The sequence below is a fragment of the Oryctolagus cuniculus genome, chromosome 10 (genome assembly GCF_051225735.1).
Source record: "Oryctolagus cuniculus isolate XC-2025 breed Fujian yellow rabbit chromosome 10, ASM5122573v1, whole genome shotgun sequence".
Taxonomy (NCBI): Eukaryota; Metazoa; Chordata; class Mammalia; order Lagomorpha; family Leporidae; genus Oryctolagus; species Oryctolagus cuniculus.
In genome coordinates, this window is record NC_142876.1 from 94,430,577 (window position 1) to 94,450,284 (window position 19,708).

The 19,708-nt window shown below is 47.0% G+C and overlaps 1 protein-coding gene across 4 annotated transcripts in view; it reads left to right on the forward strand.

The window, feature by feature from the left end:
- The window catches only part of ARHGEF3 (Rho guanine nucleotide exchange factor 3), a 336,416-nt gene that overhangs the window by 260,991 nt on the left and 55,717 nt on the right, over positions 1-19,708 (forward strand). The window contains exon 1 of one of the 4 annotated variants that reach the window (XM_002713258.6): positions 227-515. The exons of the other annotated variants lie outside the window; for them this stretch is intronic. Coding sequence (XP_002713304.1) covers positions 420-515 — 96 coding nt within the window. The 5' untranslated portion in view covers positions 227-419. Of the gene's footprint in view, positions 1-226; positions 516-19,708 lie in introns of those variants that run through there. 4 annotated transcript variants of the gene reach the window in all.

The window sequence follows — 19,708 nt, forward strand, 5'->3', positions numbered from 1 at the left end:
AGGCCCCTTCGCTCCACCTACCCGCGGCCTCGCACACTCCGAGAGCGCCGAGGGAGCAGCCTGAGAGCTGCGGTCCCGGGGTCGGGCGGCTCCCGAGGCGGAGCGCCGGCGAGAGGTGGAGGTCGCCGCAGTGCGCACTCCGGGCTGCACCTGGGCATGCCCCTGGGCATGCCCCTCGCGCGGGGGCGTGGCCGCGCCGGCGCCCCGCCCCCCGCCCGCGTTGGGCGTGTCCCGGAGCGGCCCCGCCCCTGTCGGCAGGAGCGCGGAGCCCCGAATGCTGCTGCGCTAGTAGCCGGCAGCGCGTCTCGGTGTAGTGGCCGACACTTAGCACCGTGGACCTGGGAACCCATTTCGCTTGGGAGTTTTGTAGTCGCTTGAGGTCAGCGGTGACATCCCAAAGGGCAGGCCCGGCAGCCGCCATGGTGGCCAAGGATTTCCCCTTCTACCTCACGGTCAAGAGAGCGAACTGCAGCCTGGAGCTGCCCCCGGCCAGCGGTCCGGCCAAGGACGCCGAGGTAGGGTCGCTCTGCGCGTCATAGCCGGCTCTCTGGGTGCCCTCCCCGGCGCTCTGCTTCTCCCTGCTCCCATTGTCAGCCTCTGTGTGCCTGTGCCTTCTCTCTCTCTCTCCCTCTTTCTCTCTGCCCTGTGCCTGCGCTTGGGAGCAGCACCTCCCCGCCCCTCCTCTCTCTCTCACGTCCTGCGGGGGGCTCAGAATGTGGTTCTTCTGTGTAGACCCGCAGAGGGACTTTCGGCTGCAGTTTCTGCAGACGTGTGTGTCAGCAAAGAGCTACTGTTAAAGCGAGTATTTCCTCTTGTCCAGATTGGGAGGGCAGAGCCAGGTTCTTGGGGACCCCTCCAGACATCGCACCTGTCAGACTTGGCCTTGCAGCTGCTTTGCAACAGAAATGGGACACAAGTCCCTCTACTTGCCATCTGAGGCCAGGGGTCTGGGCTAATTAAGTAACTGGAGTGTCTCCCACATGGATCCTAAAAATGAATTAAAGTCTCAGGGCGATGGGCGCTTCTCTCTGGGAACTTTTCCCGGGACCTTCCAGCCCCGATTCAGTCTGCTTCTCCCTCCTGTTTGTTTCTCCTCTGGCAAATCGCTCAGGTACACAACAGTTGGCTTCAGGGTCTTAGGGAATACAGTTGCTTTCACCAAACAGCAGCCTTGCTGTGCCACAGCTACAGCAGAAGCCACAGCACCTGGCTCCTCTTGGCCACTCGTGTGTGTATGTGGGAGATCTCCACTCACCCCACCTGGCAGCATAATCAGCAGTGGGGAGTCTGTAGGCAGGTGTGCATCCGGCCCTGGCACCGCACTCTTAGGCTCCCACCCCCTCGCCACCCTGGGGTCTGCTGGGCTGCCTGCACTTGGCTCACTGAATTATGTGTGTTGGGAAGTTGGCATCAGAGATTCGTCTCTTCTAAGGAGAGCTGCTACAGGGTGACAGGACTTGGTCTCCAGAGGCACTCAGCTTTCTGTACCCCCCACCCACACTGCAGTCCAGTTGAGTATCTTCTCAGAGTTTTTGTGTCCAGCTACTGTGAAAGTGAGGTGACCCTGATGGCATTTGGATTCTGAAATATTCACAGGACAGCACCTGCCTAGAACTCAGGTTGCTCAGGCTTGGAAGGGATATAATGGTTTTCCGTTGGGAGCTTCATAATTGAATGAATGTAGGAACAGTGAGGTTGGTGCCTTCTGAAACCCCTTTTGGAAATAAGAAAAGCGTAGCTGACTTATTTAGTCAGTTCAAGTGGAACAAAAGAATAGTGAGAATAGCTCCGGACTCTGACTGGTCCTTCTTGTCATCACTTAGTCCTGTGCTTTTGCATAGTTTAGCGTAAGGCTTAGTAAAAGTAGTAAAATTCCTGCTGATTATTTTTCATTCTTACATGTAGGGTATGGATATGCCTATATTTCCTAAATGTGATGAGAGGAATTACCATCAAATGTCAAACGTTGATTTTCTTCATTGGTAGCTGGTCTTCATTATAAAATGACTTATTTTCCTTTTATGGGGATGTCTTGATGTGAGATAAAGGATGGGAGAGGAATGATTGTTGGAAATAGTTGATTTTTCAGGTAGCATCAGTGAGGGTTTGGGTTTTGTCTTTGTTTTTTAGTATTTAAACCAGAGGAGAGATAGCTTTATATATCTTGAGGTAGTCATGTCTCTTAGCTTTGTTGATCTGATGATGGAGACAGGCAAAACTGAAAAAAAGAAACCCAAATGAATTTAAGAGCTAGTTTTCTGGTTTCATTATTAGCACAAAAGGCAGCCAGCCAACCTTTGCAGGCCTACCTTCTCCGTAAGCAGTTAACTAAAATATATTTTCTACCAGTAGGTGTCCTCAGTATTTGTAAATGTCTTAAAAAAATTCACTTGTCTGTCTTATGAAAAATATGATTATATAATTGTTTATAAAGTAGACATTGAATATTAACTCAGTGTCTGGCAGTAGTTTTTTTGTTTTAAGATAGACCAGTTTCTTTGTAGCAATATTTGATGATTACAATGAAGTGGAAAATGGGTCCATCTAAAGGCTTTTCTAGGAAAATAGGACTCTTGGCTCTCCATAGACAGTGGCTGCGGAGCACCTGTGCCCGTTATACATGCAATGGCTGTGCCTTTCCAATGTGCTCTCAGAACAGGGTGCACAGTGCGACACTGGCTAGTGCCTTGTAGTGTTTGTTCTGTCACTGCACCGAGTGTGCTGGGAAGGTCACTTAGGAAGGGACTTGTGGAGGCCGTCATGGGTGTCCATTTATTTGTTAGTATACGCTCAAGTGAAAAACAGGCAAAAGATTCTCTTGAAAGCAAGTAATAACATTTCTACTCAAGATTTAAGTGCTTTGTAGTTTTAAAAATTTCACTCATAATTTCCCAAAAGAACTATGTATGTTTCAAATTTTTTTTATGTTCTTTAAGATCTATTTTGTACTTAAAAATTTCCCAGCATGAATTGTGGATCATGATATTGCGTGTCTGTTGCTACAATACTGCTTCTTAATCTGGTATTTCTTAGGACATGAGTGTTTGGGTTGGATTACAAATGTTTGGTTTTAATACCCATAACCAGCTCAGTCCTGCCAGCTCTAATCATTAGTCATGAAATCTAAGGAGCTTAGTCAATGGCTCTGGACTTTAACCAAGAAATTGGGTATGATCAAATTTATTTCTTCTGATCATTGATGTAGGTTTTCTCACTTTATCTCTGTTTTCATATTGGTTCCTGCCTTCCTGGGTCAGCAGTGACCGGCCATTGTAGGCATATTAGGTATTCTGAACACCTGATCAAATCACTGAGAAGAAAACTGTTAGCTCTAATGAATTACACTGATTTTAAGTTAAAAATCACTAGTTCCCCTTGGTGAGGTTTACTTTTAAAGAATAAAGGCTCAGGGGAGTGGACACATTGGCTAAAGCCACTAGAGCCTGATGAAGAGCTTTTGAGAACCTTAGGTCCATTTTATTTTGAAAATTCAAAGAGGCATTTCTGCTGTTTCAAAGAATACATCTGACAACTTGGTGGACACCTTACTCTTGGTTTTAAGATTTGCCATCTTAGATGTTGGTGAGGATTAGACCTGATTTAGTTCGTGGTATTTATAGCCATTGCCTTTGTCTCTTGGTAGTTTAAAAGTTGGCAGCACATAGGCCATATGCCTGTCTTGTGAAGATTTGAATATGTCCCTGGATCTCATGTGTGCAGGTTCTGATTTTGACTTGGCCACCAGCCTTGCATGGCCCTGGCAATAACAGCAGGCACTTAGAAATGATAGAGTTCTATTCCTTTTCTGAGTCTGCCGTGGTTTGTGTCTCTCTTGAGGCCCTAATCATGTTGTAAAGTTAACATAAAGCACGCATTATTCTCTCCACTTTATGATTAAGGACACTGAAGGGAGGTGACTTGCTGAAAGCCACAAAGAAAATCAGCAGCTTGAGCCAAGATCCAATGCCAGATTTCCTGATGGATTTAGTCCAGCATTTAAGCCAGCATCCCTTATAAGATCTAAGGGTGTTTACCTCTGTAGAAAGAAAGGGTGGAGAACACAAAACTTAATAGACATTCAAAATGCTTTAAAATAGATCCTTTAAATATATGATCTTGAGCACTTTATGTAACTAATAAGGTACCTTTTAAGTCTCAGCTCTGACGGGCATGGTGAACCCCGTGCTCCTCTGTGATTTTTGCATCCAGCAGTCCACCTGTACGTTTTTTTTTTTTTTTTTTAAGATTTATGTATGAAAATCAGAGTTCTAGAGAGAGAGAGAGGAGAGACAGAGAGAGAGATCTTACATCCACTGGTTCACTCCCCGAATGGCTGAAACAGCCAGGGCTGGGTCAGTCCAAAGCCAGGAGCCAGGAACTTCTTCCAGGTCTCCACATGGAAGCAGAGGTCCAAACACTTGGGCCATCCCTTGCTGCTTTCCCAGGTGCATTAGCAGGAAGCTGGATGGGAAGCGGAGCAGCTGGGACTCGAACCAATGCCCATATGGGGTGCCTTGGCACTGCAGGCAGCAGCTTTATTCACTACACAACAGTGGCGGTCCCCAACATGTGCATTTGAAAACTACACACTTGGAGCTGTAGTTCCTGAATGCTAGTTGAAGAGCTCAAGTGGTTTCCAGTAATTTATACATTTCTGGAAATGTGTATCATATAGTATTGACCTGACAGTGTAAAATGACCAACTGCACAGAAGTAGTCATAAGGAGTTACTGCAGTTAGATTTCTCTGATTTCTTGAGATGATTTAAGTAGACTCCATGAATCATGTGACCTCAGACGTCTTGCTGGATGGGGAGCCACTTGTGGATGGGATTTAGTTATGGTAACTGGGACCTCATTGTGAGGCTTGTTCGGCTGAAAAGTATCTTGGGGGTCTTGGTTGGGCCTCCAGGATACACATGATCAAGGAACAGGTTTATTAGAAAACCATACATTCACTTCACTTCACACGTGTACATTTAAGACTGTTCAAGGCATCAACGCTGGAATAAGATTTCCTGGGTCCCAGCCATTTCTACCACCCACAAATACTGTGGCTTTCGACAAGCTCCTGTGCCTCTGTAAACCTCAGGTTCCCACCGCTTTGTAAAATGGAGATGATGATGACTCTGCGTCCTCAGATCACAGTGAGATGATTCATGTGCACTGCTTAACATAGTGGCTGACGCGTAGTACTCATTAAACATGAACATCATCAAGACTTCTACACCTCAAAAAAGATCCCTAAGATGGTTTTTAAGAAACACCATGGTCACCTTCTTGGTCTCTGAATGTGGCTTTACGGTCCACAGTGCAGTGGGGCTTTAAGTCTTGCTGTCACAACAATCCAGTGAGGGTAGTATGATTGCCCTCCTTCGAGAAGAAAAAAATTGAGGCTCAGTGCAGGCCCCAGGCTGGCTGAGCTACTAGATGGAGGAGTTGAGTGTCACAGCCCAGTCCGACCCCAAAGTCTGTGCTTTCCCAACCACATCACAGAGCCTCTGAATGACTAGATTGTGGCTCTTCTCACCACATAATATGTGAAGGATGAACCAGCCTACCTGAGCAAATTGCCTGATGGTCGAAGGCCCATTTTCCCCCTGTGCTTGGGTGGGAGATCTTGCCATTAGTCAGTGCTTGCAGCAGCCCACCTCACAGAATAGCAGCATCCACTCGAGTGGGGGTTGCAAGCCCCACCTTGGAAGAGTTTTGGTAATTTCCGTTGTGTGTTTCTCAAAACCAAGATGCTGATCTTTGGCAAAATTCTGCATGCTCAGCTCTGTGGAGGTGACACTGTTAGTTCTTCTATTAGTCATTTTGCTTGTCTACGTGAACTACCAGCCGTCCACATAAACCAGCCCCAGCTACCATCTGGATATTTGCAAATTGTGTCATTTTTTTTTTCACGACACTCTGAGATTGCCTCTAAAATGCTGGACCTGTGCCGCTGTTTTCATAGCTACTGAATGAAAATAAATCACTGATCATATCTGAATGTTGCAGAGGCCTGGGTAAATGTAATCGTCGTTGATGGGGTGTGTGTGTCTGTCTGTCTTTCTGGAAGGGCTGCTCTGTGTGTGTGATGTATGTGTGCATTTGCCTTCCATAATTTGTCAGCGGCAGTAACGGGCGGAGGTCACACATGAAATGAGGAAATTGCCGCGATTGCTTTGCCATTTATTCTTGCGGTGTTGGCTCATGGATTGTCAGGAGTGAAGGCCAAGGCCTTTCATTTTTTTTTAATAAATTGACACCAGTTACTAGCTAAGAGCAGATTGTGTTGTGAGTGAATCATGAAGGGCTTCAGAGCCTTCGACTGGCTGGGCAAGGAGTGGTTCTTAGCAAGTCTAGAACCACCGGTGTTGGAGGCGTTGCGTCCATTTCCAAGAAGGCAGCCCCAGGTATTAGTAAACTTCAGTTACCTGGAGCCGAACCAGAAACCTTAACAGTGAAATCCTTATACCTTTTTCCTTCTTTCTTTCTTTCTGGCTAGTTAAGATGAGGAGGAAGAGAGTTATGAAACAGGCTTTTTATCTATTTATTTTTTCCCTCTTGGGGATTTATGAAACAAATAAACAAAAGCAGCCTTCAGGAAATGACCCAGGGTCATGGCACAAGAGAACCTCAGAGTGGGAAAGGCCGTAGAAGACATGGAGCCCGGTTCTTGCTGTTGGAGCTCCTCATTCTGTCTGAACATCTCTGGGGACAGAGCCCCTGACCTTCTCAGGCTGTGCACTCTGATTTTGTTCAGTATGGCTCATGAGCAAATCCTTTCTGCATTGTTACACTGCTTTCTGGAGCTGTGTGTCATCCCCCAATACCTTCTCATGTGTCTTCCCCTGCCGTATTTGAGAACTGCTCTCTCCCCCACCCCACATATGCATGCGCTCCCTGCCTCTTCTTCCAGTGGCTTTCTCCTGGCTAGACTTTCCTCCTTCCTCCATCTTTCCACATGCGACGTGTCCTCTGTCTTTCCCATCTTCATCAACTTCTTCTCAACACCCCAGTGGCCTGGAAATCTTGATTATTGATCAACCCAGACACTCTGTGGTGCTTTATCAACAAACAAGATTTCTTTATGTTCCATATGCTGTCTTTGACCAGAGAAGTAGACTAATAAATGGAAAAGATTTTTGAAATTAAGATGATGACTAAAGATTAAAATCTTTATAAGTATTATATAAATATTTAATAGCATATGTAAAAGAATATAGAAGCTTTCAATCAACAGATGGGCAACTGTACTAATAAGCAGTTCACACATCAGGAACTGTGAAAGTAAAGATTATTTAAAATGTTCACTTTTTTTTTTTTTTTTTTTGACAGGCAGAGTTAGTGAGAGAGAGAGAGAGAGAGAAAGAAAGGTCTTCCTTCCATTAGTTCACCCCCCAAATGGCCACTATGGCCGGCGCTGCGCCGATCCGAAGCCAGGAACCAGATGCTTCTTCCTGGTCTCCCACACAGGTGCAGGCGCCCAAGCACTTGGGCCATCCTCCACTGCACTCACGGGCCACAGCAGAGAGCTGGACTGGAAGAGGAGCAACCAGGACTAGTACCTGGTGCCCCAACCGGGACTGGAACCCGGGGTGCCAGCACCGCAGGTGGAGGATTAGCCAAGTGAGCCACAGTGCCGGCCTAAAATGTTCACTTTAATAGGAATTATAGAAATGAAAAAGGCTAACAATGATACGATACTGTTTAATACCTAGCTTATGTTCTAACTATTTGATAGACATGATAAAACTCGATGCTGCAGATGTCACAAAATAGTGTATCTTGAGCATGTTGAAAGACAAAAAAGTTTCATACCTTGGGACTCGGTGTTCTAGCTTTTGAGGGGAAAAGATGTGTGTCCAAAGTTGTTCATAGGGACATCATTTGTAGTAATGTTCATGCTTTATAGCTGTGCATTTTATAGGTATCCAAAAATTTGCATATTCTTTGACTCACCTGAGTTGAGTATAATAATCCTCATTTTTAAAGAGGAGGATACCAAGGGTCAGAGAGGCCAGTGATTTGTCCAGTGTCACACAGCTAAGAATGGCATAGCTGGGCTTGAAGTCTGGTTGTGTGATTCTAGTCTAGCATCCTTTCCTGCTTATTTGTAATATCCAGAAAAGCCAACAACCTCTCTGTGCCTTAATTGGAGCAGAGGGGACTAGCTCCATGGCCTGTGGCACAGGGGCCAATGGCATCGTCTGCAGCCATTACCCACTAGCAGACAGAATTACGCTCGTGTGCCTAGGAAACATTAAAAGGAACAACATTGAACATAATTTTGTTATCATGTAACCAGTTTAAAACTGTATCTATGCAAATGCGATGCAATGAAGTGGGAGAAGGGAGATGGCATTCAGAGCAGGCCCTCCTTCCTCCTGCACGCTACATTCATCTACATTCATCGCCTGCCACCCTGCATCCACATAGCAGTCGGGTATTTCACATGAGTTATCTCCTTTGGATCTTGCACCAAGGGAAGGAGCTGGGCAAGACAGGGACTGTTCTTTTTGTTTGTCTACTGAGGAAACAGAGATTGAGAGAGATTACAAGACAGGGCCAATCTGGAGCTCTTGGCATGTCAGGATGTTCCCTTAAGCCAGCTGTAAGCAGCACTGTTTGGGGGTGTTCAAAGTGAGCCCTGCTAAAGTTAGCCAGCAACGGGCATTTGGCACAACGATTAAGGTTAACCTGCATCCCGTTTCAGAATGTTTGGGTTCAAGTCCTAGCTCTTCCTATTCCAGCTTTCTGCTAGTGCACACTCTGGGAGGTCCCTGCAACCCACTGTGAGACGGGATTAAGTTTGGGCTCTGGCTTCAGTCTGACCCAAATCTGGCTGTTGTGGGTGTTTGGGAAGTGAACAAACAAATCTTTCTCTCTCTCTCTCTCTCTCTCTCTCTCTCTCTATATATATATATATATATATTATATATATAATACACATATATACATATGTATATATAATATACTATATATAATCTGTCTCTCTGCCTTTCAAATAATATTAATTAATTCATTAATTAATTTTAGTCAGAACACCACACTCAGTGACCTTGTCTTCAGGCCAGCGAGCTGGAGAGCCTTTTCTGCGGCCTGCCCTCTGGAAGATCTAAGCTCCAGGCCTTCTTCTGTATTTGATAGGAGATCACTGTTGGGGGAAGCAGAAAGCCTGCAAAGAGTGAGTAGACATGGAGCTCCATACAGGTAGGGACACATCTTAAAGTTGTGTCCTTAGGAACTCTGCAGACGTAATGTGTGCACCGAGGGTGACAAAGAGTAAGTAGAAATACGGCCTTTCCTGAGGGGACTCATCCACAGTCACCCTGACCTAATTAAATAAAACCGAGGACTCGTGGCAGGGTCTCGAAAAAAATATAAACATGAATGGTTAGCACTTGCCATTGTTTGGAAGTCTAGACTCTTTCTGGAGGAAGAAGCCATAGAAGACAGAAGGATGCAAGCTAGTGGGTGAAGAGAGAGCGAGCCAGGCTGATGACGGATGAGCTTCAGGCCTGGACACAAGGCCCGGGCCATGTGCTCTCTCCGTGTGCTACTTATGTTGACATGCTAGCATTTCCTAATCCCCGAGTGAGGCAGGCTTGTCAAGAATGACCCCGGGCAGATACAGAGGTGATAACTAGAAGTCCCTGGTGAGGACTGTTCTGAATTTTTGCCTTCACACAGGCTGGGGAGGGGTGTGGGTGGCTGGTCAATATCCTGTTGGGTTTCCTCGGTCTTGGTTCATTTTTACACATCGCATCAGCCTTCCTGCTTGCTGGCTGGTGATCGTCTTGTGTGCTTCTGGGTGTGGTCTCGCAGAGGGGTCGGAAACCACTGACTGTGAAGAAGGAAATCAACTTTTAGAAGAGGGAAAAACTGATAGTGGCTTCAGCGAAAGCCACAGGTGCATGGTGAAGCAGCAGCTCTTTCCACTTCAGCTGTTGAGTGGTGGCTTGTCAGCATCTGAAGGGACACCTTGTTTTCTCTTGTCTCTGAATGCTCTGTGCCCAGGCTCTAGGGTCCTAGGAAAGTGAACTTGGTTTTGACGTCGCCATCGAGGAATGCGAGCATGCCTTGGAAGTCTCTTAAATGCAGCATCTAGGGGCAGGCGTTTGACACATTGGCTCAGACACCTGCTGGGTTAAGACACTGTTTGCATCTCAAATCACAGTGCCTGGATTGCAGTTCAGCCTCCATGTCCAGTTCCAGCTTCCTGCTATTGCACAGTGTGGAGGCAGCAGGTGAGGCCCAAGTACTTGGGTCCTTCAGGAGACCTGGTCTGAGTTCTGGATTCCTGGCTTCAACCTGACCCAGCCCAGCTCTGGCTGTTGCAGGCATCTAGGAAGTGAACCAATGGATGGCAGATCTCTCTGTGTCTGGGTTTCAAATAAAGAAAAACAAATGAACAAAAAATTGTAAGGCAGCGTCTATCTCTGGTTCTTAGAAGAGCTTCCTACCTAGCTGGGGACAGGACACACAAAAGCTCAGCTTCTTAGGACCTCAGTCTGTTTCTGGCTGGAGAGGACAAGATTAGATCATCACTCTGAGAGAATGGTTTCAGACCACTTGTGGCAACACAGACGATACAAAAACAAGTCACAAAGTGATTTTTAATCACTTTCCTTTTTAAAAAAGATTTATTTATTTATTTATTTGAAAGGCCAAATGACAGAGAGAGAGGGAGAGACAGAGAGAGGGCTGAAGAGAAGTCTTCCATCTGCAGGTTCATTCCCCAGATGGCAGCCGTGGCTGGAGCTGGGCCCATCCAGAAGCCAGGAGCTAGGAACCAGGAGCTTCTTTCAGGTCCTCCACATGGATACAGGGACCCAAGCACTTGGGCCATCCTCTGCTGCTTTCCCAGGTGCGTTAGCATTTAAGTCCTAGCTGCTCCACTTCCAAACCAGCTCCCATATGGGATGCTGGTGCTGCAGAGGGTGGCTTAACCTTCTACATTGCAGTGCCAGCCCCCACTTTTTCTTTTAAGTTCACCGCATATCCTTCTGATTCTGTTGAGCCTCATTTTGGAACTGTATCCCTTGATGATTTCTCTTTTTTTCTAAGTGCAGACCTCAGGCTTAGAAGCTTCACGTATGCAATGATATCCAACAAGAAATTTAAAAGTTTCATTTTTAAAAACTGGTTTCTGTTTCTGGCTGGTGATACAGATTTTCCATTTAAAGGGGCAATGCAGTTTATTTTTATGTCTACCTAGGTAAAACTGAGTAATTTGAGGAAACATGTAAGTACATAGTAGTTCACATGATATGGACATATGGCAAGACAGTTGTCCAGGTAGAACCCAGAGTTTGGAAACAGTGCAGCAGGCATGTTCGAAGGGCTCCTGTCCTATAAGGTTAAAATTCTTTTAGGAGTTACTCGTAAGTTCCTATGTTTGGGCTTAGGCACCTGCAGACTAAAGCTTTTAAACACTGAACAGAGGAGCCAGATTTCAGAAAGACTGTTAAATAGGTAAACATTTCTTTTGATTTGTCATAGAAAACAGTTTTGGACTACATGTCAGCCAACTAAAAATATAACGTTAGATTTCTGCCCTACGAACAGAAATTTTTTTTTTTTAACTTCAAAGATGGGCAGGTGATTAGCATAGTAGTTAAGACACAGATTGGAAACCCCATGTCCCACCCTTGGGTTGGTTGCCTGACTGTGGCTGCTGACTCTAGCTTCCTGCTAACGTGCCACTTGAGAGGCAGTGGTGATGGCTAAAGTGATTGGATCCCCGCATGGTAGATGTGGGTTGAGTTCCTGGCTCCCAGCTTCAGTCATGGTCCAGCTGTTGTGAGTATTTGAGCAATTAATCAAGCAATGGGAGCTCTAAATAAAATAATAAAAATTAAAATGAAAGAAAATAGCTTCAAAGAACGTCCCAAGTGCCAGCTAAAATGATTTAACCCGTTTTCTTTCTTTTCCTCATTTCTGCTAGGGGGAAGGATTGGGCAAATTTACATTTTAATTGGAGGCAGTCATGGAGTATAGGAGCTTGGATTTGGAGGTCAGACTGAGCTGAGAGACTTTGGGCCAGAAACTCATCCTCTAAGCCTCTGTGTCTTCATCTACACAATGTGGCTTTCCAAGGGAATTGTAACAATGAAGTGGACATACGAAGGGCTGTCCCAGAACAGGTGGTCAACAGTTTGTCACCAGTAGCAGCATGTAATTCGAGTGAGTCCCAGTTGAATAGAACCTTCATTTTTTTTAAGGTTTTTTTTTTTAAAAGATCTATTTATTTTATTTGAAAGGCAGAGTTACAGAGAGAGAGAGAAGCAGAGACAGAGAAATCTTGCGTCTTCTGGTTCACTCCCAAAATGGCCGCAACAGCCGGGGCTGGGCATCCATATGGGATGCTGGCACTGCAGGTGGCAGCTTTCCCCACTATGCCACAGTGCCAGCCCCTAGAATCTTGCTTTTAAGGGGCCTTCCCAGAGCTCACTCCAAGTTGGCCTTGGGCATTTTATGTTTTTCTCCTAAATCAAAGATGGTCTAAGCACACTGGCAAGCTTCGCATTCATTCCTGCCAGAGAGAATTCAAAAAATCTGGTGCGGTTTCCTGGTTGTTGCCAGGATGACTTTCAAATGGGGGAAGGGCTGCGAGTAGAGAGCTGCCCTGGCTGTACCAGGAGGAGTATGTCCTCCCTGGGGTCAGCTCTCACCTGCCACTCATCACTGGCAATCTTAGCCAAGCACTGACCACAGACAGAACCAAGCAAGCAGGTGAGGATGGATTAGGATGCTTTGAGTTCTCAACACCCCATTCTGTTAGCAGGGTGCGTTCCTTGGTTGTAGATAGGTCTTTTATTTGAAATGTGGGGAAGCTCCACAGTATAATAGAGTGGAGCTGGTGAAAAGTCAGATAACTGAAAAATGACCCCTGCTGCTCTTGAAGAGTCAGTAAATGTTTATTGAGCCCTAACACACTCCCCGCCTAGGTTTAAACAAGGAAAAGGTATGCTTTCTGCCCTCAAGGAACTTCTACTTGACTTTGATCCTGTTGTTAGCAAAGCTAACAATGCAGGAGAAAGGGGGTGGGAAGCAGGTGCTGTCACTGGGGTGGTGGCCATCCAGTGAGCCCACCAGGGGTTGGAAGCTTCCCACCCCTCCCTAGCTGTGGCCCAAGGTAAGGGCAGTGGCTGCTGGAGGCACACTAGCAGGTGCCTGAGAGAGGTTCTTTACCATACTGGTGAGAGGAGCTGCTTAATCCAGATAGGCCTTGCTAGTTTAATTCATGGCTTCAACTTTTCAACTTCCTGCTTCAGTCTCCACCTCCCTTCCACCTCTGTACTCTGTTTCTTTCAGGACTCCACCAGGTTTAGGAAGTTAACAGTGCTATGCTTGAGAACCCCGTAGGCTTGGGCTCTGTTCTGGCATGCGATCTCAGGCAAGATTGTTAAACCCTCTGAGCCCAAGTTGCCTGCTTTCTGAGATGGGAGCATTAATAGCACTCACTTGAGTGAACTCGAAGACATGATACACGGGAAGCACTTGGGCACAGCCATGCCTAGCGTCAGCCTGCCGACTGCTCTTATGTTGTTATTAAGTTTTGTGTCCCAGGAAGCCAGTGTGGGGGTGGCAGGGAGGGCTTTTAAGTCAGGTGGGTTTGAACTCACATTTCAGCTCTGCCAGTCAATTACTGTTACGACTTGGAGCAAGTCGTTTCACTTCTCAGAACACCTGCTTCCTCTTCTATAGAATGGAGCATAAAATGGGGGACGCTCTATGGAGCAGATGAAAGCATGTGTGCCAGCATCAGGCCTGGGTGACTCTGGCTGACTCCACAGCTCTTGCTGCCTCCTTCTCCCCTCCCCCAGGGGTCCTGTGGTTCACATCTCACGTCACAGTGGGAACACTCACACCTGGGTCAGTGTCGGGAGAGCTTCTGGATTTCTACAAAATCGCTTGAATCAGTGAGGAGGCAGCACTGAGTTTAGTTACCAGCCACTCACCATGGTGTGGCCGGGTCAGGTGGCTCCTGTTCCCCTCTGCACAGCCTTGCTCTGTGAGCTTGGGCATACCTACCCCACCCCAACCCTCAATTGTAACTCCTAAAGGTGATAGAGGAAGGCGTTCATGGTTGGTCAATGAACCTTCGCTCCTTCTGCCTCCTTTCGCAGGGAAATTATTCTGCAGGTTAAACCCCCAGCAGTCTTCTAAAGGAACCCTCCCCTCTGTCATTGGTCCACAGTGGAAATCACGGAAGAGCTTCACCACCCCTCACTCTACCTGAGGAATAAACACTGTGTTTCTTTTACATCAAAGCTCCCCTTGTCTTCTGGAAACTTTTTGGTATATGTGTGTGTGTGTGTATGTGTGTGTGCATACATTTTTATATGTATATATAAGCATATATATAAAATATTCGAAAGAATGTTAGAAGAGGAAAGACAGGTCCTCCATCCACTGGTTTACTCCTCAAATGGCCACAAGAGCCAGAGGTGGGCCAGACCAATGCCAGGAGCCAGGAACTCGATCCAGGTTTCCCATGTGGGTGGCAGGGACTCAAGTACTTGAGCCATCATCTGCTACTTCCCAGACATATTAACAGGGAGCTGGGTCAGATGCAGAGTAGCCTGGACTCAAGCCTGCACTCTGATATAGGATGTAGGCATCCGGCAGCTTAACCCATTGCCCCACAGCACCCACCCCTCTGGAAACTTTTGTTGGCACTTCTTACCAGTTACCTCTCCCATGGCTAAGCTAACAGTTTTTACACACCCAGCCGTCAAATCACAGGTTTATATTTTGCTTTTTTAAGTCACCTGCTAGTGTGTCTCCATTCCCCACGATTGCCTTGTAATTGAAAGGGGCTGAGAGTGGAGAGCAGAGCTGTATCTCTGGGGCTCCTTGCCTTCTTCTGTCATATTCACAGCCTTCTGAATTTTAATAGACTGTAGCTAATGATACATGTGGGAGCATATTAATTGCTGGGAGTTAGAAATAACACATAATCACTATGTTTCAAGATTGCAAATGTATAGCACTGACAGCCAGTGTTTGCCATGAGCCTTTGGAAAAATCCACGGTTAGTGGGCAGTTTTTTCAGTTCCTGCCATTAAAATTCACTACAGAATGACAATTGTTTCAACAAATAAAGTTGGCCTTGTGTTCTGCATGCATGAGCACATGCACACACACACACATACACACCCTCCCAGGGAATAACATTTTGAAGTTCTATGCTCATTTCAGATATGTGGGGGCAACAGAAAGGCCATATGGACTGCATGATGGAGTTCCTACATCACGGTTTCCTGAACAGCATGCCTTGTACCTTATTTTTCTGCAGTACCATTGCTCAGTGGGTGGTAATGTGTTAGTTGAAAGCCAGTAGTTTAAAATTTTTTAAAAATGTGTTCCCATCCCAACCAGTGCCATCTTCAGGTTTTGGTGAATTCTGTTCTCGGTTGGAAGCAGAATGTTCTGAGACACTCAAGTGCTTTGCTCCCTGTGTCTAAGTGTTGGCGTGTGCTGCTGACATTGGGAGGGGTAGTCTGTGCTTGGAGAGACAGCTAGGGAGTGACAGGAAGGTATCTTATGTTTCTCTCTGGAGTTCACATCTTTGCAAAGCTTGTCTGTCTGATAATCATTGTTCGTGTCACAAATAGAAACTGGGCAGCAGAAGGGGCTCTGTCAAGTGCTGCTGCAGACCTGGTGATCTTGGTCAGATGCCCCTGAAGCCTTCACCCAGCAACCCAATGCGGGACCCCCAGGCCTGGCCCCATCAGATGGCTGACCCGGCCATTGGCCTTAGTCACCTGAGATGTGCTTGGTAGAGGCGATTCAGCTGGAACAGTCTGTCCTTTCTCTGAGACATTGAGATTAAGATCAGTGTGTCCCTTTTCATCTCTGCACTGTTTTTTCCTTTTCTGGAAAGCAAAGATAATGCTGAGTTTCAGAAGGTGACAGGTGCGGAAGAGAGAGAGAGAGGACATGGCTGTGGCTCTGTGTCATCCTTTCTGGAAGCCAGAGGTAATAACATTATCTTAGTGAAAATTTCAACCTCGCGCATCTGACAGGTTCAATGCATGGAGTTCCTGTGATTGTCTTAGTCCCAGACAATATTGGGGAACTGGCAAGACTGGAGATCAGCTCTTTCAGGCCATAACGCAGCAGTGTTGTAGGGAAGAGAGTCACCTGCAGGCTCAAGACCCTTCTTTGGGCTCCCTCCCCACATGCGGGTCCTCGTCTTGGGATTTCACCTCTTCTTCGGTACAACGTTGGATCTGGCCAAGCCACAGCCTGTTCTGCCCTGTGCAGCCAGAGAGCTTGACTAAGCAGATGATAAAGCTGCAGGAAGAAAGAGGAGACAGGAATGTGGAATCAAAACACATGGTCTCATAGCGGCCTCCACAGCCAGAGCCTGGGGGAGGTATGTGACTGTGGCAGGTGACGTGGAGCTCCAGCTTTGCCGCAGGAGAATGGAGGATGGCAGGAGAGCAGGCTGGGGGAGACACCACTCCTCTCTCTGGATGTTAGAAATGAGAGCAGTGACTTCACACTGGCTGTGGGCTTCGTGTGGAGCAGGCCTGTGCCAAGCACACAGTGTACATCATCTCATGTGATCCTCCCACAACCCTGTGAGGCAGTGGGAGCATCAGCTCCAATTCGCAGAAGAGGGAAAAAATCCCTGGAAGTTACATTGTGGGCCCAAGGTCATAGGGTGTTGCACTCCTGCCTGAAGAATTGGCTCATATTTTACCCTTAGATCCTTTGCAAAGAATCAATACATTCTTTGGGCCTGAGTTGTAAGAACTGTCAAACCGCTGCAGAGGCTTTTTGCTCATTCCTAAGCTCAGAGGGAGACCAGAAAATGTCCTCAAAGTACTCTTGAGGTTTTTCCATTCCTTCTTCCAGAGCCCAGGAGCAGGAATGAAATCCCAGAGGCATCCTTCTCCTCTTTCCCCTCTGACTCAGCCCAAGGAAGAGCCAGGGAATCCCTTGGACAGAGATCAACAAATGAAGAACTTTTATCCCACCTAAGAGTTCCCAACAAGTCAGGAAATGACTGTGAAGGCCCAGAGCCATAGACTCCTTCTGGGCCCTGTGGATGGAACCAGGCCCTGTTGCTACCTCGTGGTTGCCACCTTCCAACCAGGCTGTGACCCCATTTCCCAGCACTGGGGAAGGCTGTGGCATGGTGGGCACATCACTCCTGTGGCGTTCGGACCACGAATGCATAACCTGAGTCCAAGGGTAAGAAAACCTGTTCTGCTGGGCCTCAGGTTGGCCTTCCCGTAAGGACCCCAGGGAGATGCCTGCTGGCAGCCCTCCTGCTTGTTCAGGAGGTCAGACTCTTGAAGTACATCAGCTCTGAGCACCTGGTCCGTTCTGCCTCGACAGAGTCAGAGCTTTGCATGCAGTTCAGAGGCCAGATGTGGAGCCAGGGACCACAGACAGACAGAGCGAAATATTTGACTTCCTCTTTTCTCTGAAGGTCTATAGCACCATGTCTGGGCATGACCAAGAGAAGTTTCAGGCAGTGGGGGCTGGCATTTGCTAAAAGAACTCATCCAGGGTGTGGGTGTGTGTTTCTGCTTCAGTCCAAGGTTAAGTAATAGTAACATCCTGTGTAAAAGAACCCGAATGTGGCTTTCTGCTAAACTCCAGTATTTTAGGGCTATTTATTAGAAGTGTTTAATCTTGGGCCAATTTAACCAGTAGCAGACTAATAAAATAACAAATTTGGGCTTGCTGCCAGAACAAATGTTGACTTACCCTTATGATGTTGACTAAAACGAATAAATTTGAAAGTAATTGAGGAGTGAAACCATAGCCAAAAATACATAGTCTGAAACAGTGGTTCTGTTTTATTTTACTGGCACTGTTAAGAGATTATGTTCATAACCTAGGCCATTGCCAGCTTCAGAGTCCCATATTTTACTGAATTATTTTCCAAGGTTCCTTCCCGCCCCCACCTCCCCACCAGCTCACAAACCCTTCACTCAGTAAAAATGTGTTTCCCCATAGCAGGCAAGTAGGACAGGTTCCTTGTCCAACATGGGAGTGAAAATCCAGTGATAATGGGCAGGATAAATGTAGTTAAGTTGCTGACTTCTTCCTTCAGACCCAGAACTGTGTGCTGTGGACATTCATCTTCCCTCCCGGTGTTTGCAGTCCAGTTCATTGTTTCTCCAGGGTGTAGTGGGTGCAATCCACCTGGCCTGTCCCAGGCCCTGGCTTCTCTTCATTTTTGCCATTCAGTGTATGTGAACACTGGAGAGCCATAGTGTTTTGCCAGCGTGAGTTTTGGTCTTGAAAGAAGCAGAAGAGACCTGGATGAAATGAAGCCAGGAGAACCCCAGAAATGGTCACACATGTGACTTCTGCCCCTGATCCTTACTTGCATCCTATGGGAAGCTGTGTGAGTGTGGTTTCAGAGGCTTAAGCCAGCACCGGCTGAGTTGGGCCAAGTGTTCTCCTGGAACCTCTCCCATGACCAGAGCGCCCCCTACAGCAGCTGCCTTACCTGCAGACTTTGACCCAGAAGCCAGAGGTGCTGACTTACTCAGGCTAAGACATTTCGCTGATCAACAAGGAATAAATCTCTGTCCAGCCCTCATGGGTTCAGTTTTACAGCCCTGAGAGTTGATGGTTATACTTGTGGATTTGCCCCAAATGTCTTGTGATGTCTCCATTAGACCTTCCTTGAGGGAAAGCTGGAGAAATTGTCAGAGCTTCAACAATCCCACAGCCTGTCTGCAGCCTAGGCATAGCAGCTGCACTAACTCAGGATGCTCTCCCCACCCCTGCATGAGCAAAAACAAACCCCAGCATTTGGTTTTTGCATTTCAAGATGGGAACTGGCAGATCTTCTCATAGCACCTGATTCTGGAGGAGGGTCATGAGCCATTTCTTCAGAGGAAATCACATCTCGAGCCGGCGCCGTGGCTCAATAGGCTAATCCTCCACCTTGCGGCGCCGGCATACCGGGTTCTAGTCCCGGTCGGGGCGCCGGATTCTGTCCCGGTTGCCCCTCTTCCAGGCCAGCTCTCTGCTATGGCCAGGGAGTGCAGTGGAGGATGGCCCAGGTGCTTGGGCCCTGCACCCCATGGGAAACCAGGAAAAGCACCTGGATCCTGGATCCTGCCATCGGATCAGCGCGGTGCGCCGGCTGCAGCGGCGGCCATTGGAGGGTGAACCAACGGCAAAAGGAAGACCTTTCTCTCTCTGTCTCTCTCTCTCACTGTCCACTCTGCCTATCAAAAATAAAAAAAAAAAAAAAAAATCACATCTCCCCTTAGTGCCTTGTACCAGGTAGCCAGGGGCCAAACTCGCTGCTGGGGGAAGACAGACACAAGGGTGTGGCCTCCAGGTTTGTGATGAGCCAAAACAGAGGTATGTAGGTGACTTGTTAAAGTCTCGCGTAGCCTCTGGGTCCGTTGTTGAAATCACTGAGAAGTGTCTGTAGAAGGAAATGATAGTTCTGAGGTCACTTCACAGATTAGAAGCCGGGATTTCTGCAACGTGTGTGGCCTCTTCCAGGAAGGCAGGTTTCCATTGGAATTTGGGTCTTATTATTTACCTTTTATTTCTGGTAACAGATGACACCAAATCAGTTATCTCTGTGCCAGGGAAAAGGACAGGAAAAAAAATTTAATGGAAATTTTGAAATAGGAAAGAATCCCTTCATTATTCTCCTTTTCTATTTCCTGAAAATAGGAAGATCTTCGTCCTTCATGGGCCACAGGAAGTCCCTGTCC